The sequence below is a fragment of the Pithys albifrons genome, chromosome 21, assembly GCF_047495875.1.
Source record: "Pithys albifrons albifrons isolate INPA30051 chromosome 21, PitAlb_v1, whole genome shotgun sequence".
In the NCBI taxonomy this organism is placed as follows: Eukaryota; Metazoa; Chordata; class Aves; order Passeriformes; family Thamnophilidae; genus Pithys; species Pithys albifrons.
Genome location: NC_092478.1, coordinates 678,860 through 702,129, shown reverse-complemented (window position 1 = coordinate 702,129; position 23,270 = coordinate 678,860). Strand labels below are relative to the sequence as shown.

Below are 23,270 nucleotides of genomic sequence, written 5' to 3'. Positions count from 1 at the left end.
GGGGCGGGCCCACGGGCGGGGCGGGCCCACGGGAGGGGCGGTCCCAGGGGCGGGGCCGGCGCGGTTGGGGGCGGGGCCGGCCCCGCGGGGCACTGTGGGGCGGCGGCGCCATGTCGGCCGGCGCGGCTCGGCGGTACGCGGTGGTGGCGGCGGCGCTGGGCCGGGCCCGGGCCCGGGGGCCGCCCCCGCTCTGGGAGCCGCCCCCCGCCCGCCACCTGCGCGCCCTGGGACCGGGGGGACCCGCGGCGCTCCCGCCGCTGCTGCTGCCCCCGCGCAGGCACCTCTCGTCGCGGTGAGGCCTGCGAGGAGGGGACGCGGCGGGTCTGGGTTCTCGGGGGTTTGCGGTGAGGGCAGGAGGTGGTCGGGGGGCTCTGGAACACAGGAATGGAGCTGTCAGGGCAGGGATATGGGAGGGAGGGAGTGGGGCTGAAGGGGACACTGGCAGGGGGTGTCGAGGGCAGCTGGGAGAGGGGACACTGTCAGAGGGCGGGGAGCAGGGCAGGGAAAGGGCACCCGGGCTGCCATGGCACGTGTGAGGCACCCGGGGGTAACGGGCGGAGCAGTGTCTGCCCAGCACCCTGGGCTCAGGGGCAGTGACCCCCCGGCCCGGGGGCTCGTTCAGCCCCTGCAGACCCTCCAAGCTGCCTCTCTACTCCAAGGAACCGTCCGGAGGGCAAAGTGCTGGAGACTGTGGGGGTGTTTGAGGCACCGAAGCAACACGGCAAATACGAGACGGGTCAGGTAAGGGGCTGTGGAGGCAGCGCTGCCCCTGCGGGCTGTGCCACAGCGAGCAGGCAGCTGAGGCTTTGTGGAGGGAGAGGAGGCTGCTGCAGGGGAGCAGAAGGCCAGAAGCTTCACAGTGCAGTGTGCCTTGGCTCTGCTGTGCCTGCAGTTTGTCAGTCTCTGACGATAAGAATCTGCAGCACAACACAACTGTTCTACAGTGGCCTGTGCCCCACTGAGGGTTTCCCCCTCAAGCATCAGAAGAGACAATTACTGGATTTAAGAAATAACAACTACATTTGTCACTTCTGTGCTTGTGACTCTCAGCTGTGTTTCTGAGCAGTCTCTCCTGTGCTGGTCTCTTTTCTGCTGTTCTGTTAGTTACTGGTTTAGTCCCCCTTTATGGGATAGAGATGGCATGGATTTCTTCTCTTGTCCCAGACTGTTTCCCTGTTTCTGCTCTGTTCTCACTGTGGTGACTCTCCCTGTATCCTCATCCCACACATTCAAACCCTGTGTAAATATTTCTAGTTTTACCTCAGTTAACAGATCTTTTAAATCCTGTCAGAAAAGGACTTTTGGCTTCATGTTTTCTGTTGTTTCTATGTCGATTGAAGCTTGCTGGGAATTAAACTGCAGTTATTCCTTTCAGCTCTTCCTGCACAGTGTGTTTGGCTATCGTGGAATAGTCCTGTTCCCATGGCAAGCCAGGCTTTATGATCGGGATGTGGCTTCTCCTGTCACTGAAAAGTAAGGATTTGAGGGGTTGTTGTGGCTTTTCTTGTTGTACTGGCACATCTTCATTGTGTTGCAAGTGTGTTTTTGACGAGGGCAATTGTGTGGGTCTGTTTGCATGGGCATAAAGTGGGAGAGGACATTGCAGGTATATTAATTTTGTGTTAATTAGAGACAGGATGGAAGTATGAAGAATGAATGTGTGTGAAGGAAATGAAAAACAATTAGAGAAATGATGCTCCTGGCATTTTGTGTTATAAAGCCCCCACTTTTCTGAGTTGGGCCCAGGCTCCTGTGCCACAGAGTGCAGGCTGCAGCTGCTGCTCCTGTGAACTGACAGTGAGTTGGATTTGTTGGATTTGTCAACTTCCTCCCCACTTTCAGCCCACCAGGCCGAGTTCATCTTTCTGCAGTTGCTCTTCAGTTCTGTCCCCTCTTGCTTCCATTTCCCCTGTGCTGGGAAGGAATAAGGATCCAGCAGAGAGAAAGTCAGAGGGCAGAAGGAATACCCATCCCAGAGAGGAGACTGGACTGGGCAGGAAGAGCCTCTGAGCTGTCTGACAGCAGAGCTGTTGTGTCTCTACCAAACACTATTAGTGGGCATGGCAGCTGGTCTGAGTCCTGGGGGTGGCTGACAGGGATTTTGTTTGATGGAATCAAATGATTTACAGACTGGAATGTATTTTTTAATAAAGTCATGACTTAAGAATGTGCTTGGTTCCAGTAACAGTAATTTGCTGCAGTCCTGCACTTGAGCTCAGAGCTCTGCTTTTCTGTTTAGGAACGAGAACGTGGCAGGCCATGGCTCCAAAGAGGTCAAGGGCAAAACACACACTTACTACCAGGTGTTAATAGATGCCCGGGATTGTCCACACATAGTAAGTAAGGGCTAACCTTGGTGTTGAAACTCAAGTGTCTGTTTCTCTGTGAGTAGGTCAGGTGGACAGGCACAGAAAAAAGTGGCTGTGGTGGCTAAATTTGGCTAGGACAAATTTGTTCTTCAGGACATATTTTCACTGAGAAAGGTACTCTGGAATGTCACACGACTGCTTTGTGTATCATGTTTCCCCTCTCCATCCTCTCCCTCATCCTGTAGTCATTTCTACTCTGTTGCATGCAGGTCATTGTCAATGTAAGTTGCAGCACTGACAATGCTCCTCACTTAGTCAGTCTAGAGGAATTAAAAGGAGAAGTGTTCCGAGGTGAATTAGTTAAATAAAATAATAATTTCATGCTTTACAAACCACAGCAGTAAACTGAAGTGTGGCTGGAAACTGGCCCACAACAATCTCCACAGAAAGACATAAACTGCCCTTTTTTCTCAGTCCCAGAGGTCACAGACAGAAGCGGTGACGTTCCTGGCAAACCACGATGACAGCAGAGCCCTCTATGCCATCCCAGGTGAGCAAAATCCTCCTTCAGCCTCTGAAGGGCACGAGGGGAGGTCAGAAGAGTCATCAGTGTTCAACTCCTGCCAGTGAAGCAGCAGTTCCTACAGGACATTCCTGTGGTGGATCTGTCTGTAGTTCAGGGCTATGCTGGAAACAGCAGAGTGACTAAAGCACACAAAGCCCTTTGGGTAGCTGGAAGTTGGGCACTCTGTGATCAGACAGAGCTGTGCCTCATTTCTTGAGACAGATCCCTTACCAAGTTGCATGTGGGATGTTCCTTGTCATCAGGGCAGCTGCATCTCTTCCTGTGCTGTGAATTTCCTGCCCAAAGTACTCTTGTGTAGACAGTGTGTGTTTGTCAGAGGAATCATTCCATGGAGAAATCTCCCAGGAGAATGTTGCCAAGGGTTATTGCTGGACTGTTTCCTCCATTCTTCCTTGTAATCATGGTATTGGCTTTGGCTTCTGCTGCTAAAGTCCTTTTCTTAATTTCTTACTAATGTGATCCATTTTTCTGCCAGAGATTCTGGAGCTGCTCTTTTGCTGGGGAAGTTCACAGGCTTTTGGGGTTTGTTTTTCAGGTTTGGACTATGTAAGCCATGAAGATATCCTTCCCTACAGCTCCACTGATCAAGTGCCCATCCAGCATGAGCTCTTTGAGAGGTTCCTCATGTATGACCAAACAAAAGGTAATTTCTGGCTTCACAGGGAACTCTGCCAAGCCAGGTGCTTGAGGTGCTCTATAAAGAGTACCCAAACCCCAAAATCTTGGATATGGTGTCAAAATTGTGTCTGGTTTGGAGTTTGTTACAGTAAAGGCATCTTTAAATAATTTTTTTCACTTGTAAGGACTTACTGTGAGGGGAGAGCACTCCAGGTACAGTATTGGTTCTCATAAACTCTCACCCTTCCCTTCCCACAGTCCCACCTTTTGTAGCAAGGGATACTCTGTGTGCGTGGCAGGAGAAGAACCACCCCTGGCTGGAGCTCTCTGATGTGCACCGGGAAACCACGGAGAACATCCGAGTCACGGTCATCCCCTTCTACATGGGCATGAGGGTAGGGCTGTGCTGTGTCTGTGTGTCAGTTCTGCCATCTGCTTACCTGGCAGGTTTTTCTGAGACCAGTTTACTGACTTAAGGTACTTTCTGCTTACTGCAGAAATGACATTTTAATCATAGTTAATGACAGAAATGACTTTTTAATCACAGTTGTGATTTCATTTTCATGTTGTGCAGCAGAGGTGTGGACATGAAACTGTTTTGCTACACATTTTTGGAGAACAGCTCCTATATTTTGGTGTTTGCCAGTTACCAGTAGAATGGGAATTACCCTGTCATGTTCTGCAGGGCAAGATACATAGGAAGGCCTGTGGATGAGTCCTGTACTGCCCCCCTCAGAGATGGGTGTGTGTGAGGTGGCACCGGGGCCATCGGCGCTGTAGTGACAGGTGCATCTGTTACCCTGCCCAGTGATGGGCTGTGGGTGCCTGCCCATTTCCTGGCCCTGGTGTGGGTTACAAGGTTTGGCTGAAGCCTTCTGGATTGAGCTGGTAACCATGTGATCTTGGCAGCATGAGAACTTCATGTGGACCATCCAAAATAACAAGGCTCCAACAGACTCCTGAGTGGGAGGGCTGGGAATTCCTGCAGTGGTTTGGTTTCTGAGCACAGCTGCTGGGGACCCCATGCTGTGGCAGGTGGACGTTTTGGTGTGGATTTACAACTTCTGTGGAGTCCAACTGTCCTAACCTTGTCAGAAAAACAGGTGCCTGAAGGCAAGGCAACGGGTGTTTCCAGATCTGTATAAAGTGTGTAATTAACAGGGAGCTCAACTTGGGTTGTCACAAGATCCTTGCAAATCTCCCCCCTCATGATCACATGTGTAGAGCAGAGCCAGTGCCAGGCTGTGCTGATGGATGGCCTCGGGGAGCAGCAGTCTGTGCTCACATGAGTTGTCTGCGTCAGCCTGGCACGGAGCGAGAGCCCCTGTGCTGGTGCTATGCTGACAGCTGAAGAGGTTTGGCATGGTTTGTCAAAGGGCAGCAGCTAAAGCCTTTTGTTTCTCTTGACAGGAAGCCCAGAATTCCCATGTCTACTGGGTAAGTGCCTTTTGTTTCAAGGGAAGGAGTATTTGCTGTGGCATGTGGCATTACTGTGTGATCAGCTCTGAGGGAGAGCAGCCTTTGCCTGGCAACTGCTCCCAGGATCGGCTGTGAGTTCTCAACTGGCTGCAGCTGATTCCAGTTCTTAAGGACAGTCTCTCTCCTGTCCAGTGGCGCTACTGTATTCGCTTGGAGAACCTTGACAGTGAAGTGGTTCAGCTCCGGGAACGGCACTGGAGGATATTTAGCTTGTCTGGCACCTTGGAAACGGTCCGAGGCCGCGGCGTGGTGGGCAGGGTGGGTATGGTGGGGATTGTGGGTATGGTGGGCATGGTGGGGAGGGTGGGCATGGTGGGGAGGGTGGGTATGGCGGGCAGGGTGGGTATGGCGGGCAGGGTGGATATTGTGGGCAGGGTGGGTATGGTGGGGATTCTGGGGATTGTGGGTATGGTGGGTATGGCGGGCATGGCGGGCATGGTGGGTATGGCGGGTATGGCGGGCAGGGCGGGCAGGGTGGGTATGGCGGGCAGGGCGGGCAGGGTGGGTATGGCAGGCAGGGCGGGCAGGGTGGGTATGGCGGGCAGGGCGGGTATGGCGGGCAGGGCGGGTATGGCGGGCAGGGCGGGCAGGGTGGGTATGGCGGGGAGGGTGGGTATGGCGGGGAGGGTGGGTATGGCGGGCAGGGCGGGGAGGGTGGGTATGGCGGGCAGGGTGGGTATGGCGGGCAGGGCGGGTATGGCGGGTATGGCGGGCAGGGCGGGTATGGCGGGCAGGGCGGGCAGGGTGGGTATGGCGGGCAGGGCGGGCAGGGTGGGCATGGTGGGTATGGCGGGCAGGGTGGGCATGGTGGGTATGGCGGGGAGGGTGGGTATGGCGGGCATGGCGGGCAGGGCGGGTATGGTGGGCAGGGCGGGTATGGCGGGCAGGGCGGGTATGGCGGGCAGGGCAGGCAGGGTGGGTATGGCAGGCAGGGTGGGTATGGCGAGCAGGGTGGGTATGGCGGGCAGGGTGGGTATGGCGGGCACAGTGGGTATGGCGAGCAGCTCTTCTGCTCAGGAAGCACAGAGCTTTGCTGCAGTTCTCTTGCGTGGTTGGGTTGATTTGCCAGTAAATTGTTTAGTGGGCAGTGGAAACAGATGGAATGGGAACCTGGCAATGAAAAGCATCATGAGCTTTTCATTTGTTAAGTCTGCATGAACTGAAACTTCCTACTGAGTATTAGAGAGTGATCCTTAATGACTGGTAGTGGGAAAACTGGAGTAATAACAGAATTCTGGCTCACTGGGCAAGTTGTTTGCTGTGTAACTGGTAGTAATGCTGGGGGTGGGTCTCTGGGTTTTTTTCATGCTTTATAAATTTCCTGCTGATGCCTGTCTGTGGAAAAATGTGCAGATGTGTTGCTGATGCCCAGTGGTCTTTTGTCCTCAGGAGCCAGTTCTGTCCAAAGAACAGCCAGCATTTCAGTACAGCAGTCACGTCTCCCTGCAGGCTTCCAGTGGTCACATGTGGTAAGAAGTCCCTGTTACTGAAACAGTTTTTAGAAATAGGACCCCACAACAGGGAGCTGGGGTGCCCTTTACAGCCTGGAGTTATGGCTGAAAGCTGGGGAGAAGTGGACTGGATGGGACATATTTGGTGGTTAAAACTTGATGACCTTCTCTAAAGCTGTATCCTGGTTAGTGATAAGATGATCTGTTGATTCTCTGCACCAGGAGAGGTTCCAGACTAATTTATCCTCCCTCTGTGGTCTGTGCTAGACTGGATTTGAAGACTTGAAGCAGTTCTCTCTCATCTTCTGCTGTACTCAGCTTCTGTCCCTTTCACTGCAATGTGCAAGAGGCAAGGCCTTGTGCTGGTGATTTCCTTGGCAGCAGGGAAGTGTGCACTGGTAACCCTCTGTTGGGAAAGGACTGGGCTTTATCTCTGTGCAGTTCTGTGTCCACAAGGAATTGGCATGCAGGGTTTTTCCCAGTTCAGACCAGATAAGGTCTTCAGTCTGTCTCTTCTGTAAGTGCAGGAAGGGAAGTGCTCAGCAGAGTTGTTCTTTCCCTGTGCCACAGGCTGAAAGCAGTTTCCTTTTATTTGCATTTTGGCTGAGTTAGCACATTTAGTGCCACCTCTGTGTGCACAAGGAATGCACAGACACCTCTTGCCTGCTGTATGATAGGTCTTTCTGGCTTGCATTTTTAAATCTGCTTCAGAGTTCAACTGCCTTTGAGTTGGGAAAAGCAGGAGAGCAGCTTTTTGAATACAGGATATACCCTGGTTTGCCATGTCAGGCATTTTTAATTGCCTGAGTGCATGCCCTGGGGAATACAACTGGATGGTCTGGTAGCTTTTTCCTCTGTGTGCATCCTGAAGAGAAAGAGACAAAGGTTCTGCAGCTCAGGAGCTGCTCAGCTTGACTTGTGGTGTTCAGTTGTGTCCTCTCTGTCCGGAGAACCTGTTAGTTTATCTCCACAATCCTTGTGCTCATGTCGTGTCCTGCAGCACAGTCGTTTGTAGTTCAGAGCAGTAAACACATTCATTGTGCAAGGACAGGCAGGTTCAGTTCTGAAATGCAAAGCAGAACTATTCCAGATTATATCTGTGATGGGATTTCTTACTGTCACAGATGACAAAACCAGTGGATCTTCTGCCAAGAAATACAAATCTGAATTTACAAGTAATCACTTTGTTAAAATAACTTGGATGATTCTGTCTCCTGGGGAGCGGGAGTTGGATAAACACCACTGCAGGTGCATGGAAGGTGCTTGCCTCCTGTGGGCTCCAGTCATCACAGCTAGTGCAGGAAATGTGTGTTAGATGAGATGTAAAACCACCCAGGAGTCCTCCATAAATGAGTCATCTTGGCAGCAGCTGTCCTTGCTGCTGAACCCGTGTCCTTGCTGCTGGACCAGCCTTGCAGATGGACCCCAGGGTCCCTGCAGGATATGGAAGAGCTCGTGTCTTACCTTCTTGCTGATGCTTCCTGGGTGTGTTTGCCCCTGGCCTCAGTGTGATCTCTGCCATTATTTTTGCAGGGGTACTTTCCGATTTGAGAGGCCTGATGGCTCCCACTTCGATGTCCGAATCCCACCCTTTTCTCTGGAAAGCAACAAAGACGAGAAGACCCCTCCCTCTGGCCTTCACTGGTAGATCAGGGCGATGCTGAGACCCACAGAGGCCTGTGTGTGTTGTAGACCTTTGCCTCCCCATTATGCTGCAGCCAAGAACATGGAGCTTTTAAACATTTTAAACCATTTTTTAACTGTTGTCTGACGGGGAGGCCCTTTGGAACTTTAACACTGGCGCTCTCAGGCTGCTTGTAAGCATAAGTTGTGTTACAGGTAACCCTTCCCTTTGTGCCACCTGCTGGGGCTGGAGCTGGGACGTAGATGGTGCTGCTGCAGAAGACTGGCCCCCTCGGCAGGCCTGGACCCTTTCCAATGTGTTGTGACTTCTCTGCAATGTGAGGTTTCTCTTAATAAACTGGCCCTTCCAGTTGCAACCAGTCTTCCTTCATAAACCAAGGCCTTGGCTTTGCATCCAGCCTGACCTGGATTGTTGCTCCCCCTGCACGGAGTCAGCCCAGAGTTCTTTCTGCTTCAGGAGGCAGCAGTGAGGCTGTTGTAGGGAGCAGGAATGTGAGCTGCTTTTTGGGATTCAGCCAGAGTTGGAGCAGCCTGTGAGCTCCACTCCTCATGGCACACCTTGTCTGGGCTGTGGACTGTGATGTGAAACCTGTTTTTTTTGGAGAAGAGGGTGCAGAGGGGACAAGATGGGTGACAGGTGGTGCTGAGCAGGTGCTGTCACAGTGTCCTGTGTGTGCAGAGCACCAGGCTCTGTGTTGTGATGGTACAAGAGAGCTGAAGGGAGCCCTCTCCCTGCCAGGGCTTGCCTTGCTGCAGGGAGTTCCATCTCAGCTGCTGGGAGGGTTCTTCCCTGCTCACACTCCAGCTGTATCTGTATTTCCTCGGCAGTTGCTGCTCTGAGAGGAGGAGCTTGTTTTCACCTGCAGTGCTGTCAGCCACAGTGAGGTAGTGCTTTGCTTTCTCCTGCTTGCTCAGTGGGTTGTGATTTTTTGGTATTGTGTGGAGGGCCCTGCAGAACTGTGCAGGTCAGTGGAGTCACTGGAAGTTTACAATATAGGGATGTGTGGGGATTTTTACACGTAAAGGGCCAAATCCACAGTGCAAATCAGGTGTTGGCTCTTCCAAGCTAGAGCAGCTCTCAGCAGCTTTGAGGATTGCAGAGCTCTGGAGAGGCATCAGCCTCCATGGTGGGACCTTGTGGCTGTCTCTGGGTTTGCAGACTTAGGGTGACTCGTGGGGGCAGAAAGTTTCCAGCCTTGTTCCTTTCCCTGGTCTTGCTTAAATGACAAGATATAACTAACTCATGGGATGTTTTTCTTGATTTCGAGGTATCCTGGTTATTCCCCCCAAGTCCCCTCTGAGCAGCCTCTGCATCGGTGGTGCTGTGGGCTGTCCTGGCTGATGGACAAACAGCCTTGACAGTGGGAGGGATTCTTGTGCTCTCACAGCCAGCGGGTCCCTGTGTGGAGAGAATCACTGCAGTGTTTATCTGTCACTGGTTTCTTAATTTTGTGTCTTCCTTCCTCTCAGGTAGTTCTAGCTAGTATTTAAAGTCTGAAATGTTGAAACAGGCTGCTTCTAGGGGTAGAAAAGGATCCCTGAAGTCCAGCCCACAGTTGACATGATCAGTCACCCTGATTTCCTCACTGGAGGAAAAGGTGGGGGAAGATGCCTCAAGTTCAGAGGCATCAGGGACCTGCAGGAACCTGCCTCTTCCCTCCCATGCAGTTGCTCAGTCGGGGTGGGAGTAGCAGCTGCTCTGCCTCTCCCTCGGGTTGCTTCAGCTTCACTGGCAATTGCAACACCACTGTCAATGTTTAATCCTGCTGCTCACCCATGTGTTTCTGGGGTGCTGCGGCCCCAGAGCTTCCCGTGATGGGCAGAGAGCTGTTTATCCCAACGGGATGGAGTGGTCCTGGAGCAGGGGCTCTGCCAGGGCAGGGTTGGCACCTTCGAGGTGCCCGTGTTGTTTGGTGTGATGTGCCCCCAGGGCTGGGTAGGGCTAAGGCCTCTACCCCCGAGCAGACATTCCTGGGTGGATAATGATTGGCAAGGCCGAGGTCACGGGCGCTGCGGTACCGGACAGGCTGAGGCACCGTAGGAATGTTTCTGCTCCATCGGTCTGTGCGGAGTGGGCAGCGCCGGCCAACCCCGGGCCTGGGCGTGATGCCGGGGGCTCATCAGGGCCTTTCCCCACCTGCTTCATCCCTCAGGCCCCTTCCCGGAGCGCGGCCGTGCCCTGTCCCTCTCTGTAAATACGTGTACAAAGAACCAACCAATAAAGCGCTGAAGGAACGGCTCCGGCTCACGGCTCTCATTACCCCACGGCGCCACGGGCACGAACCCCGTTCGCCTTCCATGCCCCGTCCCGGGGGGGTCTCCTGTCCGGGGGGGGGGGGGGTCTCCTGTCCGGGGGGGGGATCTCCTGTCCCGGCGGGGGTGTCTCCTGTCCCGGGGGGGGTGTCTCCTGTCCCGGGGGGGTGTCTCCTGTCCCGGGGGGGATCTCCTGTCCCGGGGGGGATCTCCTGTCCCGGGGGGGGGTCTCCTGTGCCGGGGGGGGGGGTCTCCTGTGCCGGGGGGGGGGGTCTCCTGTCCCGGGGGGGGGGGGTCTCCTGTCCCGGGGGGGGGGGGGGGGAATCTCCTGTCCCGGGGGGGGGGGGGTCTCCTGTCCCGGGGGGGGTCTCCTGTCCCGGGGGGGTCTCCTGTCCCGGGGGTCTCTCCCGCCCCGCCCCTCCCTGTCGCCGGCACGTGCTCGGTGTGCGCCGCGGGCGCGCGGCAGTGACGTTTGGCGGCGGCCGCGTGGTGCTGGCGATGGCGGCGGTGGGCGCGCACCGGCCCGGGCCGCTGAAGCAGCAGAACAAGGCGCACAAGGGCGGCAAGCACAGCGGGTCGTCGCAGCGCCGTGCCGGGGGTGAGCCGTGCCGGGGGTGAGGCGAGGCGGGCTCCCCTTGGTCTCCCCCGGCCCCGGCGCGCCTGACCGTGCTGTCCCCGCAGGCCGCGTCCCCGTCAAGGCCCAGCCCCGCCGGCGGCTCCGCGACCTCAGCAGGGTGGACCGGCGGCACCAGGCGCTGCAGCTCCGCCGGCAGCGCAAGGAGGCGGTGAGTGAGGGCCGCCTGCAGTGCGGGGGCAGCGGAGTGCGGCCGGTGCGGGTCTCGGGGCGGGTGGTGGAACCGAGCCGGGCTGGGCGTCTGCGGCGGCAGCAGGAGCTGCGCCAGGGAGAGCAGGGAGAGCCTGAGCCGGTTCGCTCTGGGGCAAGCGGAGCCTCGCTGGACCGAGTGGGTTCGGGTGGAGGTGTGGGCGGCAGGGCCTGGGCAGCGGGCCGGGACTGACGCTCTGCATCGCGCCCGCAGGTGCTGGCAGAGAAGCGCAGCCTGGGCAGCGGGGATGGGCCGCCACACCTCGTGGCTGTGGTGCTGCTGCACAGCAGGGCTGCCGCCCACGACACTCTCCGGCTGCTGCAGAGCCAGGACGGAGCCGTTGTCCGGGCGGGGCCGGGTGGGGCCGGGGGCTTTGCCCTGCTCTGCCCGCGGCTCAAGCAGCGCTGGCGCTTTGTCACAGCGCAGGCAGGTGAGGAGGGGCTGCGGGTGGGCTCTCGGCTCCACGCCCCTGGCAGCCCCATAACGGCGCTGTTGTGCGTGCAGGCGACCTTCACACCGTGTTAGACCTTGCCAAGGTTGCCGACTCGCTCCTGTTCCTCCTGGACCCTGCAGATGGCTGGGACGGTGCAGGGGAGCACTGCCTGTCCTGCCTCTTCGCACAGGGGCTCCCCAGCTACGGTGAGTGAGCCACAAATGGGGGGAGGCTTCTGGTGGGCTGTGCAGGTATTTCATGGGGATTTACTGTTGCAGTGATTAAAAACTTCATCTGTTAACGGGCTGTCACAGATCTTTGGTCTGTTTCTGATCACAGAGGAGTGAATGCTTTGCTTGTGGTGCCTTGTTGTGTTATCCCATGGCAGGCAAGTCCTGGAGATAAGAGGCTGCTGTGGGTTGAGGACCCTGGCTGTGTGCTGGTGTCAGCACTGGGATGGTTACATAGGTGTGCAGAGCCAAGGGATTCAGGCACCTTCTTGTTAAATTCAGTTCCTGGGCTCTTATCTCCATGGTCTCATTTAGTCTCAAAATATTATTTCTAAAGACAGGTTTTCTGCCTCAGATGTTCTTTTGAATGTGTGAATCAGAATTGTTAAGTTTGGAAGGGAACCCCCGTGTCAAGGCAGGATCCCCTAGAGCAGGTGACACAGGGACATGTCCAGGGGGATTTGGAATCTCTCCAGGCAGGGAGACTCCATGACCTCCCTGGGCAACCTGTTCCAGTGCTCTGCCACCCTCGATGGAAAGAAGTTCATCCTCATGTTGAGATGAAAGTTCCTGTGTTTTAGTTTGTGGTCATTGCTCCTTGTCCTCTCACTGGGCATCACTGAAAAGAGTGAAACTGCCTTTGCACCTTGTGGTGGAAATCTTTGGTTATTTGGGTTACCGATGCCTGAGTGTTTATCTGTGTTTGGTAAAAGGGGCATAAGAAGGTTTATGATCTGATCTTGAGCTCTCTCCTCTGCTTGGCAGCTCTTGCTGTCCCAGGAGGCCCTGACTTGCCCCCTAAGAAGTGGATAGATGCCAGGAAGAAGCTCACCAAAGCCACTGAGAAGCGCTTTCCCGAGGCCAAGCTGTTCCCCCTGCACACAGAGCAGGACTGTTCTCTGCTGCTGAGGCACCTGAGCACGCAGAAGCAGCGGCCCCTCTCCTTCCGGGCCCGGCGCGCCCACCTGCTCGCCTACGCGGCAGAGTTCGTGCCTGGCCAGGACAGTCACCTGGTTGGGACCCTGAAGGTGTCTGGCTTTGTCCGGCGACAGCCCCTCGGTGTGAACAGCCTGGTGCACATCGTGGGGCACGGAGACTTCCAGGTCAGCCAGGTGGATGCCCCCCCTGACCCGCTCTCTTTGAACCCCCGAGTGGTGAAAGCACAGAAGAGGAGTCAGGACATGGAGGTACAGGTGTGTGGGGGGTCTTACAGGTGTATGTAGGGTCAGGGCTTTGCCAGGCCTCTTAAAACACGAGGTTTCTAAACTTCCCTGAGGAAAGTGCAACTGGGTGTGTGAGGGCAAGGGGAGGGGAAAGGGAGTTGTATCCATGTTGTGCTGCTGGGCTGAGGTTCCTTTCCTGCTGCTTGTAATAATGTAATGGCACAACATAACTGCCTTCAGAATCACATTAATTTACTTGAGACTAATTGCAAGCTTTAATTAGGTGTGTTCTTGCCCTTCAGGATGACTCTGTAAATGGTACTGATGAGATGGAGGAGGATGTTAAGGTCCTGATGAAGGCAGATCCAAGCAAGCAGGAGTCTCTGCAATCAGAGGTGGTTCCTGATCCGATGGAAGGGGAACAGACGTGGCCTACTGAAGAAGAACTGCAAGAAGCAGAGGGTGTGTAGCAACAATAGTTCTGTACTTTTCCTTGTTTCTGTTAAGAGGGTTGTCAGAAACCTCTGTCACCAGGATGGCTGTGAAGAAACATCCTAGTTGGAAGCCCAGGGCTGATCAGCAGGCTGTGTGGTTTGCCTGGGAAGTCAGCAGGGTTACATTTTGGCTGTCCTGGCAAATTCAGGGCTGGGAAATAGCAGCTCTGTCATAGATGTGATCGTGCCTGTCCTGGTGCAAATGTTGTGAGGGGAAGGAGAGTTGTTCCTGTATTAACTGGTGTGAATCCTCCAGATTCTTTGAAGGCGAGCAGGAGGGTGGTGAAGGTCCCCAAAGGCACATCGAAGTACCAGGCTGCCTGGATTGTGGATGATGGAGAAGAAGGCAGTGAGAAAGATGACGATGAAGATGATGGCATTGATGATGATCTGATGGAAGAGGCAGTTTCCCAGGTACTTCCAAGAGCTGATAGTGCAGGTGATCTCCAGGGCATTATTGCATATTCTAGGATAATCCTGTCCTCCTGCCTTGATCCATGCAAGGGCATGACACAGAGCCAGGGCTTGCCTGGATTTCCACTGTTAAGTCTCTCATGTATCATGTTGGTTTTTTGGCCTGTTAGACACCAAAATGAGGGACTGGGGTGTCTCTGGGGTCACAAGTGACACTGTGAGCACACACAGGGTTTCAGTGCTGCATGGACAGCTCTGTGCTCATGGGCTCTGTGCTGCCCTGTGTCAGGATGGGGAGAGCAGCGAGGAGGAACCTGGAGAGGAGGAGAGTGAGACCATGACTGTTTCCGAGTGCTTGCGGGACGAGCAGTACGACGAGAAGATGGAGGAAGATGAACAGATGCTGGAGAGATACAAACAGGAGAGAATGGATGAAATGTTTCCAGATGAGGTGGATACACCACGTGATGTACCTGCCAGAGTCAGGTAAGAAATGGGATGCCTTCCAGAGGATCTGGATGGTGCCTTTCTGTCTAGTTTGGTGAGGAAGCCTATGATGTCTTAGCCATGGTGTCTGAACCTGGCTGAAGGACTCTTGTGAAGACTCACTCTTAGGCTCTGAGGCTTCCAGGGCAGGCACTAGTTGGGGGGAAGCAGGTGGTCTGGCCAGCTCCCTGCAGCAGGGAGAGCTGGGTCCTGACCTGGGAGAGGGAGGAGGGTGACCCTGATGCAAGGGCAGGTTATTCAGGAATTTAGCTGTTTCAGATCTCTCTAAGATGTTTCCTGAGGTCTAATGTTTGCTTTGTGCCCCTTGCCATCTGAAGGTGTGAGTCCTTGTGGACCACAGAAGGTGGTGGTCACACACCTCCATTGGTGAAGTAGTTTGTCTTTCAAATTGTCTGTTCTCTAGGTTCCAGAAGTACAGGGGGTTGAAAAGCTTCCGAACTTCTCCATGGGACCCCAAAGAGAATCTTCCAAGGGATTATGCCAGGATTTTCCAATTCCAGGACTTTTCCCGAACCAGAAAGCACCTCTTTCGGCAAATAGAGAAAGAGGAGACTGAGGGAGCCTCGGTAACTCCCTTTTGCTGATCTTCCCTGCTATGTTCCCCTGCTCCTCATAGGAAAGACTTAATTAGGGAGGTGGATGGGTGGATCTTTCAGCCAGCTGGTTCATAGCATGGAGCCCTATGTTCAGATGAAATTGTTCTCCTGGATTCTCTCCCAGGCATATCTTACTTCTGACACTTTTTTAGTTGAGAGAAATACTCACAACTGATGCTGTGTTGGCAGGTGGGCTGGTACATTACACTGCATGTCTGCAATGTCCCTGTCTCAGTGATGGAGAGCTTCAAGGAAGGGAAACCCCTGGTCCTGTTCTCGCTGCTTCCCCATGAACAAAAGGTGACTGTATGGCCCTGCTGATACCTTGTTTGTGTGCAGTTCTTGGGATTCCCTGGGGTTGGAGAGAGTCTGGCTGTGAGGGTTTGGGCTGAAATCTCCCTGCATTGCTCATGTTTCAAAGTAGAAGATTCCCTTTGGTCAGCACAGGCAGAAGCTGCCCAAGGGGTTTAGGGTAGAGTGTCTGAGTACTGGCACTGGTGACCAGTGATCCTTTGGGAAGCCATTCTCAAAGACATTTGTATCTGCTGCAATGTCCTGCTGCTTTCTGCTGTCCACCATCACCTGTCTGCCCTGCCATCAGCCCCTCACTGTGCTGCTGCCTGCAGATGTCCGTGTTGAACTTCCTGGTGCGTCGGCATCCGAGCAACACTGAGCCAGTGAAGGCCAAAGAGGAGCTGATCTTCCACTGTGGGTTCAGACGCTTCCGAGCATCCCCCCTGTTCTCCCAGCACACCTCAGGTTTGTGAGGGACTGGTGGGGTGGGCACAGGTACACCAGGGGATGGGGCTGGGGATTCTGGGGCAGGAAGCCAGTGATGTCTTAGCCATGGTGTCTGAACCTGGCTGAAGGACTTGTGAAGACTCACTCTTAGGCTCTGAGGCTTCCAGGGCAGGCACTAAATCAGGGGAAGTGGGAGGGCTTGGGCCAGGTGGCCCACTGGTCCAGGCAAGGTGGTGGCAGACTATACAGTGAACTGGTAGCTCAGAGGAGTGCCTTTGTTCCCAGATGCTGTGTGCCAGCAATGAAGGGGTGTTTGTCACCTCTTTTCCTAAGGTGCAGAGCCTGTTTGACAGGAGAGAATGGTCTCAGTGGAGTATCCCAGAGCTCTGAGGACTGTTGTTGGCCTGAACTTGACCATTGCTGTTCTGTCCTAGCTGATAAGCACAAGCTGGAGCGTTTCCTGCGCCCGGATGCTGCCCTGGTGGTGACTGTTTACGCTCCCATCACTTTCCCTCCTGCCTCAGTGCTGCTTTTTAAACAGAGAAGTAATGGTAAGTTGATAAATGCTGAGCATTTGGTGTCTGGGAAACAGATGTTAGCAGACTGTTCCATCCCCCGTTTACAAGTGCATCTCTCCTGAAAGTATGACTTGAAAAAGCTGCTGTTTGAGAAGATGAGCCCATCTCCATCCCCGTTATCACATTTGTCTGTCCCTGCTGTGGGGTTGCTCAGGGCCTGGAACCCTTTGGGGAAGGGAGTTGTGCTGGGGGAGGCAGCGATGGAGGCGCCTGCCCTGGTGCATTGGTGGCTCTGCCTTGCAGGAATGCATGACCTCATTGCCACGGGCTCTCTGCTCTCCGTGGACCCCGACAGGATTGTCATCAAGCGGCTGGTGCTCAGTGGCCACCCCTTCAAGATCTTCACCAGGACAGCCGTCGTGCGGTACATGTTCTTTAACAGAGGTACGGCTCGGCTCTGGTGGGAAGAGCAGATGTGGGAGCAGGACTCCTGCTCCTGTGAAAGCAGTTCTGCTGGTGCAGCCCAGCCTGCTCCTCACCTGCCATTCATGTTTGGTCTCCAGATGATGTGATGTGGTTTAAGCCCGTGGAGCTGAGGACAAAGTGGGGACGTAGGGGACACATCAAGGAGCCATTGGGTAGGTTTGATCCTGTATTTATCTGTGTTGCTGAGATGGTGTGGTTCTCCTGGGCAGGAGAGACTGCTAATGGCCTCTTCTCTCTGCCCAGGGACCCATGGCCACATGAAGTGCCACTTTGATGGACAGCTCAAGTCCCAGGACACGGTGCTGCTGAACCTCTACAAGCGTGTTTTTCCCAAATGGACTTACGACCCGCATGTTCCAGAGCCTGTGCCATGGGTGAGGAGCGAGAGTGTGCTGCCAGAGCAGGAGGTGGAAATGGAATGAGTCTCCAGCAAGGCTGGAGTTTGTGCCTTGCCTCCCTGGATGCTGTTCTTGGCCCCTGCACACTGAGGACAGCACTGATGCCTTGGATGTGTTACTGCTGGGGTGTGTAACAGGGGCAGCTGTCTCGCCAGCTGCTGCTCAGGTATCAGCTATAGCTATTTATTTTAATGGAAAATGTCAAAAATTCCCAAGTGTTTCTGTCTTGGTGGTGGCCAGGAAGCTTTGTGCACTCCTTGTCTGCTGAACCCCCTGTCCCCTGGAGTTGTTTCTTTCCCTCATGCCCTGCCATGGTGGTGTGTACAGGGATTTTGCTGTATGAAGGACAGGAATTTGCTGTCAGTTCCTGGGATGCTGAGAAAGAAAAGCCAAGTAGCAGCTGGGGAGGGTGACTGAGTGCAGCTCTCTGGAGGCCTGGCCCAGAACAGGGCAGCTGGGAAGGGGGAAAGAGGCAGTGCTGTGTTTCCAGGCCCCCCATAGAGATCAATGCCAGCTTCCCTTATCTGTCCACAAAAGGTTACAAATGTTCAGCGTTGCTCATTTGTTTTTTTAGTAGTGCACAAGCCACTGTACAAATTCAGAGTGAGGTTTCCATTGAGACACTGCTCTGTCCTCATTCTGTTTTCCCAGAGAGGTCTGTGAGCCAGGTCAGGGATCTCAGGTCCACGTTTCCCCCACACAGCACGATGCAAACGTTCTCCACTTCCCTGGGGACTGCCTGGAACTTCTCTGAGAGCACGGCCGCCAGTCCCACGCCTGCTGTTGGCTCTATCAGCAGCTTCATCCTTTCCCACACCAGCCATGTGGCTTGCTGTTGGGCCAGAGCCGCAGCTGTCAGCCCAGCAGCCAGGACAGGCTGCTCCAGGGCTTTGAGGGCAAAGTGTGAGCACATCCCTGCAGTGCTCTGGCAAGGGAGAGCAGAGCTTCCCCCAGCCCTTTCCAGCTGGAGACAGTGTGGGTGTCGCACAGCTGTGGTGGTGTGCAGGGGCCTGTGCTGTCCTGGGAGTGTGGTGGGGTGGGAGCAGAGGGGCAGAGCAGGGATGGGGGCAGCTGCCTGCTGGCAGCTACTCTGAGAAGGGAACTGGGAGCCCTTACCTTGATTTCTTCCTCTGAGACTGTCAGGACATCATCAACCAAATCCCTGATGATGGGCCATGTATTTGGTCCGATGCTGGTTTTAACGGCGTCTGCGATGGTATCCCGTGGGTCAAGGTTGGGGGTCAGCACCCCTCTTACCTTGGACTGGTAACAGTCATCCACATTGCTTGGCTCAGCAGCAAATACCTTCACATCTGGTCTCAAAGCCTGGAGAGAGAGAGAGAGGAGCCATTTGGTTGGCACTGGTATGTGCCTCTCTGCTGTTCTGGTGCATGCAGGGCCAGGCAGGGACCCCAAGCAGCCACAGGTTTTCACAGCAGGGTCTCTCTGTAAAGTTTAAAGCTGTTGCCTGCCTGGGGAATCCTGCCCTTGCCAGAGGGAGGTGCAGCCCCTGCTGCCCCAGTGAGCTGTTGCCTACCTTGATGGCAATGGCTATTCCTGCAATCATTCCTCCACCTCCGACAGGAACCACCACTGCGTTTACCTCGGGTGCCTGTACCCAAAGGAAGTGTCAGTGCTCCTGGCACCTCATGTCCCCCTTTTTCCCGTGCCTTTCCCTCACCTGCTCCAGCACCTCCAGGGCGATTGTGCCTTGCCCTGCAATCACGTCTGGCTCCTGGTTCGGGTGCACCAGGACTCCTCCTGTCTCCTGGACTACACGGGCTGCTGTCTCGGCTCTGGCCTAAGGGCAAGCACAGGTGGGTGGGTGGTCTCTCAGTCCAGCTGGGCCGTGCCCGGGGTTGGTCTCCCCTGTGCCTTACCTTGTCGCTGGGCTCGCATGGCACCACCGTGGCACCGTAGGCACGGATGGCAGCCTGCTTACACTGCGGGGCAGTGCGGGGCACCACCACGTAGGCAGGGATCCCTGTGTGATGGGAAAGGAGCAAATCCAACAGCCAGAAAGCCCCAAGCACCCACTAGCAGTGCAGGCAAAGGTCATGCCTTGCCTCTGCCAGCACAGGGTCTGGGGCGCGATCTGTCCTTTCCAGGGCAGGCTGAGCTGGGCATGTGGAGCGGCCTCTGCCCAGGAGCCAGCTCAGCATTTCTGCTGTGCCCGCTGCCCGGGGGTCGGGATGCAGGTACCTTCTGCCCGGGCAGCACAGGCGAGCGCCTGCCCGTGGTTGCCGCTGCTGTGTGTGACCAGGGCTCGGGGCCGCTGCCCCCGCTCCACGAGGCTGCTCACGGCGTTCAGGGCGCCGCGGATCTGCGGGGAGCGCGGGGCTCGGTGTGGGAACCCGCTCCCCGCAGCCTGCCCTGTACCCGGGGCAGCACCGCACCCGCGCTGCCGGTGGGCACTGGCGCTTCCCCAGCCCAGCAGCGCCCTTTGCCCGGGCCCTGCGGCGCCGCCGCCCCGCGCACCTTGAAGGAGCCCGTCCGCTGCAGGAGCTCGCACTTGAAGAGGAGCCTCCGGCCGGCCCTGCGGTCCAGCCCCGCGCAGGTGAGCACCGGGGTGCGGTGTACGCGGCCCCGCAGCCGCCGCTCCGCCGCCCGCACCTCGCCCAGCGCCGGGCGCGGCCCCGCGGCCCCGAGCGCGGCCATGTGCGCGGGCCCGGGAGCGCCTGCGCGCGGCCGCGGCGGCTGTTTGGTTTGTCCCTGCGCGGCCGCCGTCCGCGCCGGCGCCGCCAAGATGGCGGAGGGGCTGGAGCGCGTCCGCGTCTCGGCCGCGGAGCTGCGGGACATGGTGGCGGCGCAGGCCCGAGGTGAGCGCACCGGGAGCACCCGCGGCCGGCCCTGCCCTCCCGCCGGCGGCCCCTCGGCATGCGCTGGTGGCCACGGTGGGGGCGCAGACCTGTGGTCGCAGTGGCAGCCCCGGCGGGTGGGTCGGTGTGGGGCAGTCGGGCCCAGCCCCGCGGGCACCCCCGGGAGCGGCAGAGGGTCCCTCTGGGGCCCGTGCGAGTTACTGACAGCGGGAGAAGTTGAGCAGGTGCACTGGGAACAGCCCGGCTGTCGTGGCTCGTTAACCGTGCGCGGCCCAGGCTGGGCTCCGTAACGAGCTCTTGTGTAAATGTGGTTAACGGAGGAGGAGAGAAACGTTACCGGGTTGTAACCAAGGGGGAAGACGCGCCTTTGACTCCCAACGGGCTGCTGGCAGGTGACTGCTGCTGGAACCTGTTATCATAAAGCTTTACACATGGGCTTAAGTCTTCTGTTGGCTTTATCTGTCCCTTGTTGGTGCTCTGAGAAGAAACCTGTTGCAGGTTGTGTTTTGTAGATTAGTCAGGCCAAGGGTTTGGTCAGCGTTGTTGGGCTTTCTCAGTTTCTGCTCTTACTCTGTGATTTCCTGGAAATCCTTACACAGATTTCCAGCCCTGTTCTCTCAGGCCTGCCCCGAGGGTGGAAGGCTCTTTGCCTCTACTTAATGTTTCCCCTTGGCTATTGGTCAGAGTATGTTTTGGTCCCTGCCTCGCTGTGGTGGGAGTAACTTTCTTCTGTCTGTGTTTCCCCAGAAAACACGAAGGAGGTGAAGGAGCCGAGGCATCGCAAGGACAACAGGCGCCCAGACCAGGAGATTTACAAGCCTGGCCTCTCCAGACTGAGTGGCAAACTGGTGCCAGTAAAGCATGAAGCCTCAGAGAAGGAGAGGAGCAGAACTGAGGAGGGCAAGGAGGACAGTGCCGGGGGCTCTGTGGGAGCAGGGACTCCCCCCAGGGAGGAGCTGGGCAAAAGCGATGGCCCCAAACAGAACGGTCCTTCTCAGGAAAAGGAAGAGACAGAGACCAAACCTGGTGGGCAGAGCCAGGAGATCTTGTCCAAGCAGCCCTCTGTGGATGAGGGGTGTTCCAAGGCCCCCAGGAGAACCAGGAAACCGGACCAGCAGATCTACCAGCCCGGGAAGCGCCTGCATTCCGCGGGGAAGGAGCCGCCCCTGCGCGCGGCGGCCGAGGCCGTCACTGGCAGGATGGAGCAGCTGAAACTCGAGAGAGATGAAGAGACAGAGAAAGGCACTGGAAAGGACAACAACAGGAAAATTAAACCGAGCAAGGAGGACGGAGAGGGGAGCCAGGCAGGGGAAGGAGGGAAGGCCTCACGGGGAGAGAAAGGAAGACGAGCAGAGCGGAGCGAGCGGCTGAGGAGGGCAGGTGGGGAGGGGCTGCCGGGCAGGCTGGGCCCCACCAAGCGCTACTCCCGCACCGACAAGCGCCGGAGCCGCTACCGCACCTGCAGCACCAGCTCTGCCGGCAGCAGCACCAGCGCCGACGGGGGCCTGCTCCTGGATGGCGTGGAGAGGAGGCACGAGCGGGCCAGGGAACGAGCACGGCCCAGGAAGCAGCTCTCTGTGTCCTCCACTGACTCCTTGGATGATGACAGAATTGATGAGGCAGAAGGATATGGCTCCAGCAGGAATTCGGACAGGAAAAAGCATTCGGAGCAGAGCCGAGGTTCTAGGAGTGAGAGCGAATGGAGCAGCAATGGCAGGGAAGCAAAGGGACCCTTCAGAGTCACGTTTGACAGCAGGACCATGACCAGGGGTGTCAGTCTGGCAGATACAGATACAAAAAAGTCCCTGAAACCGTTTGTTAGTTGCAAAGATGCAGAGGCTTTGGAGCCAGGGAGCCACAGCAGGGAGCCCCAAGGGAGGGGCCGCGGGATTCTGTTCCTGCCAGCCAACACGGACCTCTCTGCCAGCACCGTGGGTGCCCCTGAAGCCACTCACCCTGGGCCCAGGCTCCTCCTTGGGGGCAGCAAAGGCGCCCGGAGCCGGGGCCGAGGTGGCACCGCACGCAGGTTGTGGGACCCAAATAACCCGGACCAAAAACCCGCCCTGAAGAGCCAGACTGCCCAGCTCCACTTCCTGGACACGGACGATGAAGTGAGCCCCCCCTCCTGGGGGGAAGCCCGCCAGGCCCAGCCCTCCTACTATAAATTCCAAAACTCTGACAACCCCTACTATTACCCTCGGGCCTCCAGTCAAGGCCCCCAGTATCCGTATGGTGGGTATTCCCTGCAGTATCCCGTGGGTCCAGCCAATGGTGTGTACCCAGGAGCCTATTACCCTGGGTACCCTGGCCAGGCAGGGCAGTACCTGTGTGGCCCACTGCCCCCCACTCCTCTGAGCCCCGAGCTGGAGCAGCAGATGCGGAGCATGCAGCAGCAGGAGCTCAGCAAACTCCTGCGAGAGGCTGGGAACCAGGAGCAGCAGCTCAGCAACCTGCTCTCCAGGGACCGCATCAGCCCGGAGGGGCTGGAGAAAATGGCCCAGCTGAGGTTTGTGGCTGTGCTCTGGAGGGGTGTGTGCCCGAGTACCTTCCAGGGTGAAATACCACAGAATGGTGTCTCCCTGGGGGTCTGGTGTACTGGGGATCTGTCTCAGAGACTGGGAGATGGGCCAATGGGTTGCTACTTTTTGATGTGCTGGGTTTGTTTGTGTGCCAGTGTGTGGGCATCGGAAGGAAACTGGGGGTGAGGATGACATTTACCCGGGCTGGGAGCTAAGCCATGGCTTCTTGTGCTTGATGAATGCCTTGCCTGTCTTGCAGGGTCAGAGAGGAGCAGGACAAGCACCTGCTGCAGCCTTTGGCTTCTTCTTGCTCTTGCTGGAGCTGTTCTCTCACACTTCAGTTCCAGTGCTCTCATGCTCTCAGTGTTTGCTGTCAGACTTCTGCTTTCTCATCTCTCCTCAGTCATCTGCTGTTGGATTCCTGTTGTGGGTTTCAGGGATGGTGACTGTCTGTGTGTGCTCAGGAAGCATTTTGTGGTTTCCTGGTGTTGTGTGCCAAGGGTATTGCCTTTCAAATGCTGTGCAGTTTTGCTCTTGATGCCTCTCAACACTGTGACACTCCAGTGGGAGTACTCTGGTGATGCCAGACTAGTGAGAGAGAAGTGACACTCGTGCTCTGGAGGGTAGTTACCATGGCTGTGGCAAGTTTCTACTCAGCATCTTTCATTTACTTGTGACCTCTGTGTCTCCAGGGCCTCTCTTGGGGCTTATTTTCAGAGCTGACTTGCAGTGAATTTAGCAGGTAAGCTCGTTTCAAGGCTTGTTCTGTTTTGGGGACTTGCACTATA

The 23,270-nt window shown here is 56.2% G+C and overlaps 4 protein-coding genes and 2 non-coding genes across 9 annotated transcripts in view; 5 read left to right on the top strand and 1 right to left on the bottom strand.

Annotated features, from left to right (window-relative positions):
• The first annotated feature begins 69 nt into the window (after positions 1-69).
• Positions 70-8,443, top strand: POLDIP2 (DNA polymerase delta interacting protein 2). Its single transcript, XM_071575042.1, has 11 exons — positions 70-292; positions 660-741; positions 1,376-1,473; positions 2,240-2,336; positions 2,784-2,859; positions 3,431-3,538; positions 3,772-3,908; positions 4,924-4,950; positions 5,125-5,250; positions 6,382-6,461; positions 7,977-8,443. Exons 1-11 carry the CDS (start codon positions 111-113, stop codon positions 8,089-8,091), a joined length of 1,128 nt encoding a protein of 375 aa, XP_071431143.1. The 5' UTR covers positions 70-110; the 3' UTR covers positions 8,092-8,443.
• A 2,375-nt stretch (positions 8,444-10,818) lies between these two features.
• Positions 10,819-20,767, top strand: TSR1 (TSR1 ribosome maturation factor). Of its 3 annotated transcripts, XR_011699546.1 has the most exons (16): positions 10,819-10,938; positions 11,022-11,125; positions 11,378-11,594; positions 11,669-11,803; positions 12,593-13,020; positions 13,293-13,452; positions 13,741-13,898; positions 14,188-14,384; positions 14,809-14,971; positions 15,191-15,301; positions 15,628-15,760; positions 16,177-16,293; positions 16,564-16,704; positions 16,824-16,898; positions 16,990-17,310; positions 20,711-20,767. XR_011699546.1 is itself a non-coding variant. In XM_071575423.1 (15 exons), the coding sequence occupies exons 1-15, from the start codon at positions 10,839-10,841 to the stop codon at positions 17,166-17,168; spliced, it is 2,412 nt and encodes an 803-aa protein (XP_071431524.1). In that variant the 5' UTR covers positions 10,819-10,838; the 3' UTR covers positions 17,169-17,354. The 3 variants fall into 3 exon arrangements, 2 of the variants coding, with proteins under 2 accessions (XP_071431524.1, XP_071431523.1); XM_071575423.1 differs by lacking the exon at positions 20,711-20,767 and having other exon boundaries at positions 12,593-13,014; positions 16,990-17,354; XM_071575422.1 differs by lacking the exon at positions 20,711-20,767 and having other exon boundaries at positions 16,990-17,354.
• LOC139681780 (small nucleolar RNA SNORD91 family) lies at positions 14,441-14,533 on the top strand. Its single transcript, XR_011699557.1, has one exon. It is a non-coding gene; the product is annotated as a small nucleolar RNA SNORD91 family (small nucleolar RNA).
• LOC139681781 (small nucleolar RNA SNORD91 family) lies at positions 15,823-15,913 on the top strand. The gene has a single exon (XR_011699558.1). It is a non-coding gene; the product is annotated as a small nucleolar RNA SNORD91 family (small nucleolar RNA).
• Positions 17,698-19,821, bottom strand: SRR (serine racemase). The gene is made up of 7 exons (XM_071575424.1): positions 19,623-19,821; positions 19,347-19,467; positions 19,025-19,128; positions 18,826-18,945; positions 18,682-18,756; positions 18,261-18,470; positions 17,698-17,976 (listed from the first exon to the last, which is right to left on the bottom strand). The coding sequence occupies exons 1-7, from the start codon at positions 19,800-19,802 to the stop codon at positions 17,779-17,781; spliced, it is 1,008 nt and encodes a 335-aa protein (XP_071431525.1). The 5' UTR covers positions 19,803-19,821; the 3' UTR covers positions 17,698-17,778.
• The window catches only part of SMG6 (SMG6 nonsense mediated mRNA decay factor), a 108,188-nt gene continuing 104,798 nt past the window's right edge, over positions 19,881-23,270 (top strand). For both annotated transcript variants that reach the window (XM_071575421.1, XM_071575420.1), the window contains exons 1-2: positions 19,881-19,963; positions 20,711-22,469. In XM_071575421.1, the coding sequence (XP_071431522.1) occupies positions 19,891-19,963; positions 20,711-22,469 (1,832 nt within the window). In that variant the 5' untranslated portion in view covers positions 19,881-19,890. The remainder of the gene's footprint in view (positions 19,964-20,710; positions 22,470-23,270) is intronic.